The 8,018-nt window shown below is 33.8% G+C and overlaps 1 protein-coding gene across 1 annotated transcript; it reads left to right on the top strand.

The window, feature by feature from the left end:
* The first annotated feature begins 6,802 nt into the window (after nt 1-6,802).
* On the top strand, nt 6,803-7,771 carry LOC142553754 (zinc finger A20 and AN1 domain-containing stress-associated protein 5-like). The gene has a single exon (XM_075664234.1). It carries the CDS (start codon nt 7,099-7,101, stop codon nt 7,609-7,611), a length of 513 nt encoding a protein of 170 aa, XP_075520349.1. The 5' UTR covers nt 6,803-7,098; the 3' UTR covers nt 7,612-7,771.
* Nucleotides 7,772-8,018: the final 247 nt, after the last annotated feature.

Here is an 8,018-nt window from a genome sequence, read left to right as displayed (position 1 = left end):
ATATGATGTTGTAACGAAGGTAAGGATTAGTATTTGATTTTATAATTGAAACGTGTGTTTGGACTGTGTTGGATAAACCACATCGGTTACAATTTTTAGTATACTAATTTGTATATTAGTCTAAATGAGATGAAACCACTTTCATTAGACAATTTTTAGTATACTAATTTGTATATTAGCCTAAATGAGATGAAACCACTTTCATTAGAAAGCCAATATATAGGATTATAACTTTTATATTTTGATTTTTTCAAACTTGATAAAAAGAAGGACCTAAATCGCGCGTCGCATGTATTATACTTTCCTGCACTGACATTTAATATAGTGAGCATAAGTTTCTAGTCCAAACTTCAAATTGCATGATATCAATTGTAAATGAAATCCAAGACAGAGAGCCACAAATTTTGAGTTTGCCACTCTTTCTAATTCGGAAGGAAAAATAATGTTCGGGACAAAAATTTGAGAAAGAGACGCCTAGGCGCCTGAAAAGAGGTGCCTATCTGCTGTACAAGAAGAGGCGCCTCAGTGCCTCCCAGCATGCCAATTGCGTAGGCAGGTGCCTCGGCGCCCAGGGTCAGTGTTGCAGCGTCTGTTGGACAAAAGTGCGACTCTGAAACAAGATTTTAGTTGTTTAAAGGTAAGGGGATCGAATTATTAGCTCATTTTCTTCCTCTCAAACATCGTCCAGCCAGAAAATCGAAGGAAAGCCTATGGTTTTTCATCTCTTCCATTTATTCTTTCCAAATTAAACCAAGTACAAATTGAAGCAAGATTCATATTCCCCCAAGAAACCCTATTCCTAGGTATGTAAATATATAAGGAATTCATGTATTTTCTGGTTTACGATGAAGTGCTGTCGAAAATTTTATAGCCGAAGTACAAGTTCTAAGGTTCAGGTTTTTTCTCGTAGATCTTTATTTTGATATGTTGACGTATGAATAGTACATGGTAAATGTTCTTTCAAATAATGTATTTAATATCATTAGAATATATGAATAAGTTGAACGTACGAAAGTTGAACGTACCAACAAGCGTCACAGGTAACATTAAGTTGTTGTCTAAAGTCATTGATTACAAAGGGTCACAAATCATATTAGGTGATAACTCAAAATGTAAGACAGTTCGTAAAGATAAGATTCTTCATAACAAGATAATTATTAAATATGTATTATTAGTTGAAAATATTTTCTACAATCTGATTAGTATTATTCAATTATATGATAATGATTATTCTGTTGAGTTTCACAAACACACGTGGACGGTTAAATCCACTAATTGTGATGTTATGTTAATCGGACTAAGAGAACAAGACACTCGTAAAGTAAGCTGGAATGACGATAATCTTATTGCTCCAATGTGTTTAGTTGCTTTGCATGGTAATAAAAATTGACTCTGGCATAAACGAATAAACCACCAAAATTTCAAAAATGTTGCAAGTTTTAATATACAGAAATTGGTATCGTGTTACTGATAAGCCCAAATCTTATAGAGATTTTAGGGATTTTAATTTTATAATATTTGTGCTTATCTAGAATTATTATCCCTAATTTTGTGTTTATCTTAATTAATTTTATAATGATTGTAGATTTGAATAGAAGAGGAAAAAATGCCTAAATTGGGAGATAAGATGCTTTTATAAGATTTCATAGGAAACGAAATATCAAAAGAAAGGAAATAAAATATTCTCATTCCTTGATGATATTGAAAATTTAGAAAAATCTATATAAATCTTGATAAATATCTTATCTACATTTTTTATACTTGACACAGGCTTAAAATATTTGAAAGAGGAGGCCCATCGAAAAGAATAAAAAGGGGCAGAAGCGTAACAGGAGAGGGAGGCGCAAAACAAAAGAAAAAACCAACGCGGAAGGGACATAACAAAGAAGAGAGGAGAGAAGAGAGAAGCGTACATAGGGAAGAGATAGAAGAAGACAACGCGGAAGAAGAACATAAGGGGAGGAAGATTGGAGGACAGAAGCTGAAGGAATTCCTCACACACGCCTAAATTACAGAGAATTCCTCTTATTTCCTTCTTTCTTTTGTTTTCTTCTATGAAATTAAATCTGAGTTTGCACTTTTGTTCTGAATTCATGGATTAATTTTATTTAAGCTAAGACCACAATAGGGCCAAACAATACTTTATTTGATATTTGTTTTATTTTCAATATATTATTTTTCTTGATTTTAATTATTGATTGATGTTAGTTTAATATTTTTTGTTAATAGTCTGATCAACTATTTACATGTTTGTTGATTAATCACGAATCGGAAGATGATTGGTTAAATATAGCAACAAAGACGTCATCAACACATAGTTACACTGACTAGAAATAGTATTCGGTTTCAGTGTACGGTTTTAGGTGAAAACTGAAATATCACGAAGATTTAATGCATTTAGATCTAATTAAATTCAATTAGAAATAATTGGAATGTTGGATTTAAATAGGTTTATTAACTCGATGAATCGTTTAATAAATAAATTTGGGGATTTCACCGTGATTGACAAGAATTAAATAATTAATTGAATTTTAACACGTGTCAACATAGTAGAGTTTGGTACCATGGTGTGTCTTAGTTATTTATTTGAATTCGAACCCCTCCTTGATATTTGAATGTCTCGTTTTTAATTGCAATAATTTTATTTAATAGTTTAATTAATAATCTATTTATCATCTTTTTATTTATTTTGTCTTGCTTAAGTTAAGTGATAAAAAATTCTAGTAATTAAATATTAGTCTCTGTGGGATCGATACTTGGACTCATCATCCATTTACTATAACTTGACCTAGTCCGCTTGCTAGATTCATTCTCAATCGAAATCGTCGGTCAGTTACCTAACATTGATTTTACTAAAGATAAAGTTTGTTCAGCATGTCAGTTAGGTAAGCATGCCATATCCAACATTCAAGAACAAGGGAAGTAACTCACGGCTCGATGTTTGGAACTTCTTTACATGGATCTCTTTGGTCCAATACCCATAATGCCTAGAGGAAAAGAAGTACATATTGGTGATTGTTGATGATCTTTCAATGTTTACATGGGTAATATTCCTAAGTTTTAAAGATCATACCGCTTCTCAGCTTATCAATATCCTTAAGATATGGCAAAATGAGAAAACTTCAGTAGTAGATAAGATAAAGAATGATAGAGGAAATGAGTTCACCCATAGACTCCTCTCAACATATCTAAGACAATGGTATTAAGCATGAGCTTTCAGTTGCTAGATCATATCAGCGAAATGAAGTTGTTGAGTGAAGGAATAAAACACTCAAAGAAGTGCATCGGCGCGTGTTATCTAAATCTAGTATCTCTCAAAGGTTTTGGGCAGAATTTTTTAACAATGCATGCTAACACATAACAAATCAATAATTATTAACAAGAATAACGGGAAGATCACTTACGAGATACGGAATGGAAAACAACCCGATATCTCATATTTCCGCATATTTGGTTGCAAGTGTTTCATTCACAGTAATGATAAAACACATTTAACCTTTTTTGATGTTAAATATGATATATGTGTGTTTTTAGGGTACTCTTATATCAATAAAGCACATAGGGTTTATAATCATAGAACTATAATCGTAAAAGAGTCGGTACATGTTGTATTCAATGAATCATTATCTGTCATGATAATAATAGTAGCAATATATATTATTTAAGCAATATATCGGATGCTACTAACATTGATTCTATTCTATGTCGGTTAGTATAAGAATTGAAATAACGACCTATAACTTATATTGGTTATCAAAAATATTTTTGGCCAACTGCCGCCATATATGAAAAGTATGACACATTGTGAGAAACTTTCATGTTCGAACCAGGGTTAAATATTGTGATTACATGTATGAAAAACGGGTGTGAAAAATGAATTTTTCTAATATTGTTCCCCTCCATACCAGCGGCAGTTTCTGAATTTTAACGAAAAATTGGTTGATCATTTTTCGACACCACTTTTTTTTGCTAGCCTTCTGGGTGATTATAGGATATATTGTGGAATTTTTCTGGAATTTCCGATATGGTTTTGGGTTATACGTAAGATTTTACCTATCTTTAACTCACTAATACACTAATTTCTACAATTTTCTCCTCCCTGATCTAGACCAGCCTTCAAACTCGAAATTTGACAATGAACGTGATGGAATTCCTGAAGGTGAAAGGTCTCTTTTATAGTCAAGAATCAAGCCTTACCTCTTATCCATGTAAGACACTTTCCGATCACCGATTGATTATCGAATGAAGATGTGTATCGACTAAGTAAGCATGATGACGATGCTAATGCATCTCCACACAAACATGTGTGTGTGTGTGTATTTGTTTATTATGTATTGATATGTTTTAGTTAACTATTTTAAATTTTATTGGTCTTTTATTATAATTATTAGTTTATAGTAATGTAAAAATATTACATATGTACCTTAATTAATTATGAGACATTACGTATAATAACATAATTAATGAAACATTACTATCAAAAATAAGGATTTGTACATGGTATCCCACCCCAACTGTCTTACCTATGCCACTTCTCTCCATGGCTATTGACCAATGATTTCGGTTGAGAATAAATTTAGCAAGCGAACTAAGTCAAGTAATAGTAATTGGATGATGAGTCCATGTATCGTATCCATAGAAATCGATGTTTAAATACTAGATCAAATTCAAGTGAGATGAGATAAACTAATCGAAATTAAGTTAAACAATTTAAATAAATTAACTAAAGCAAAAATAATCAAAACTATTAATTTAGAGGAGAATTCAAATTATTTAAAAACGACTAAGGCGCAACAGTAGCGAGACAAACTTATAATCACGTGTCAAATTCAAATTCAATAATTATTTACTTAATTCACGACGAAATTCTCAGAATTATTTATTAAACGATTTCTCGAATTAATAAATCTAATTAAATCTAACAGTCCAATTATTCCTAACTGAATTTAATTAGATTCAACCACATTAAATCGCTGTGAAATTTTATTTTTTCAACCTAAAGTCGCACACTGAAAATGGATATTATTTCTAGTCAGTTTAGCCATGTGTTGATTGATGTATGAAGCAAACATTAATCTATTGTCTTCCGGTTTTAGATTAACCAACAAATATTCAATTTAATTGGCCAGATTAAAAGAACACATGATAAACGACATCAATCAATGAATAAAAATAAATAATAGAATTGAATCGAACTCAAAACATCAAAAATAATTTGTCTCGGCCCTATCGTGGCCTTAGTTTAAAAAAGTTTACTCCATAAATTCAAAACAAAAATGTAAATCCATATTTAAATTCAATGAAGAAAACATAATCAAGAAGGAATGAAAGGAATTCTCAGTGATTTGTGGCGTGTGTTGATGAATTTCTCCTGCTTCTGCCTTCAATTCTTCTTCTGCACTGTTGCTGCTTCATTGTAGCCTTCTGTTCTGCACTTCCTCTCTCTTCCTCTGCTGTTACGACTCTCTTGCTCTTTGTACGCTTTCGCCTCTTTTATCCTTCTAAATGGACATCCTCCTTCAATTCCTTTTAAACTCATCTCCAACTTAAACTTTGTAGATAAGATTGTAGATTTTATTTTCAAAGATGATGCTTCATCTTAATGAAGATATGCACATTCTACCAAAACTTCAATAATATCAATATAATAAAAATATAAGAATATTTTGTTTCCTTTCTTTTGGTATTTTCCCCTTTGAAATCTTGTAAATTTATTTTATTTTCAAATTAAATCATTTTTCCTCTTTTATTCAAATCTATAATTCTTAATTCAATTAAGCAGGATAAAAAATCTAAATAAACACAAATAAAATCTCTAAATCTCTATAGAAATTGGACTTATCAGCTATCTTACTAAGGGAACGGATCCCTGTTGTGGGGATCCCACGACAGGGGGTATTGTGGAGTAAAACGGCATAGCACAATCAATTTTTTTTTTTTCATTTTTTTATTTTAAATCCTTATTTTTATTCTTTTTTTTTTAGCTTTTTGTTTCCCCCCTTTTTTCGAGGTCTTTTGTTTCTCTCTTTTGCCTTTCAAAATAGTCCAAACATTCTAACCTCAGGGCAGCCCCCCATCAAAAGGGGTATTTTTACGATGCAAACAATTCAAATCAAGTTAAACAATGTCAAATTTGAGATTGACTCGTTTAAGATTGATAAGACTTGAGCTCGGCTTGAGCTCGATTCGAGCTTTTATCATTAAGATCGAGCTCAATTTGTCTTGAAATTACTAAGCTCGCGAAAAGCTCGAGCTCGGCTTGTTAAAAATTCGTTTATCATGTTAATCAAGCCGGCTCGAGCTTGACTCATTAATAGCTCGTTTATTTGTTTAACAAGCCTGGCTTGAGCTCGACTAATTTTCGATCCCGTAAGCATACAATTGAGCTCAAGTTTGAGCTTGATTCGAGCTTGTTAAAAATTAAATATATCTATGAACTGATTTTAAATCAAACATAAAAGTGTATATTCATTCTTAAATAATCAAAACGACAAACATAACAACTAATAATACATAAACGAGCCGAGCTAGAGCTCGAGCTTACGAGCCACCTAAACAAGCCGAGCTCGAGCTTGCAAGTCTTTCAGCGAACATATTTGCGAGCTCACGAGTCGAAAATTCTTAGGCTTCAACCTAATTTGATTAAATTGTCGAGCTCGAAATCATACTCGAGCTTGATTTGATATAATTAGCAAACGAATCCCAATTGAACTTTTTATCAAACCGAACTCCAAATAATTCAATAACAATTTGATTTGTCTGCATCCCCAGGTATTTTGTTTCTCTCTTTTGCCGAAGGGTGTTCACAATGCATGGACTGATGTGAAAACTAGAACCGCATAAATAAATAGATTTACTTTGTCAAGATATCTAAACATCTGAGGATCTAATCCACCGCACATTACACGTCGGCCAGTTTGACAAAGGGCATTCCCGTCAATTCCTCCCTTCCCCGATGCGCGTTCTACGTGGCCAATATTCTGTCGCCATTACCGACCTCTAATCCATCCGCTATATCATCTCTCCATTCCGGAAATCTCATCCATATTCCCCAATTTTCTGTTTTGCAGTTCTTACGCGGATTGTTTTGCAGATTTTATGGCGCAAAAAACCGAGAAGGAAGATGCTGAATTCAAGGTCGTACCTGAAACAATCGTTTTATGCGCGAAATGCGGTGTCGCTTATAACTCCGCCGCCGGTAATTCGTGCCAGAAATGTTTCGGCACCAGCTCCGCAGTCGCGCCTGTGAAGTCACCGGTTGTAGAGAGGCTGATCAATCACGTATCCGAAGAGAAATCATTCAGATCTACCTCTTCTTTAAAGTTTCCACCGGAGACGGATTCCAATCCGGCGGAGAGGAGCAGAGCTCCGAAGGGAGAGGCGTCGGCGGAGTATCGGCCGCCACCTGTGAAGAGAGAAGTGAACCGCTGCTCCGGTTGCCGCATGAAGGTAGGCCTGACCGGGTTTAGATGCCGTTGTGGCGAACTTTTCTGCGCCAATCATAGATACTCCGATCGCCACGACTGCAGCTACGATTACAAAGCCAGCGGAAGAGAGGCGATCGCGAGGGAGAATCCGGTTGTGAAAGCCCCGAAAATTGTGAAGATATGATGCGGAAGATGAATGTAATACCGCTCGATCGATCAGTTATTGCTCGAGAACCGATTAATTTCCTTGGAAATTGTGTTTATAGATATTGATTGATATAATAGTTTTTCAAGTGTTGTGTGTTTATGGGAATATAATATAATTTTATTTTTCTCATTGTTTATTTACATTTTCAGATCGATTTTTTTTTTCTTATGATTTTTTTTTTGGTGCTCGTCTGTCTGAGTATGCCTATGATACTCTTAAATCTAATCATATTGACCTGGTACAATTTTGATTTACGGATAACTCAAAACACAACATAAAACATAGCAAGATAGCATTCAATCAGAGAACCAAAAAACCGGGGACGTAGAGATGGACGAACACGGACGACGGCGTGCTAGCATTGCATGCTATGCTACGTCTAA

The sequence above is a fragment of the Primulina tabacum genome, chromosome 8, assembly GCF_025594145.1.
Source record: "Primulina tabacum isolate GXHZ01 chromosome 8, ASM2559414v2, whole genome shotgun sequence".
Taxonomy (NCBI): Eukaryota; Viridiplantae; Streptophyta; class Magnoliopsida; order Lamiales; family Gesneriaceae; genus Primulina; species Primulina tabacum.
Note: the sequence above shows the minus strand (reverse complement) of the source record. Positions and strands in the feature narration are given on the sequence as shown.

Excerpts from the sequence above, each read along its gene's own strand:
- LOC142553754 (XM_075664234.1), top strand. The coding sequence starts at position 7,099 with ATGGCGCAAAAAACCGAGAAGGAAGATGCTGAATTCAAGGTCGTACCT.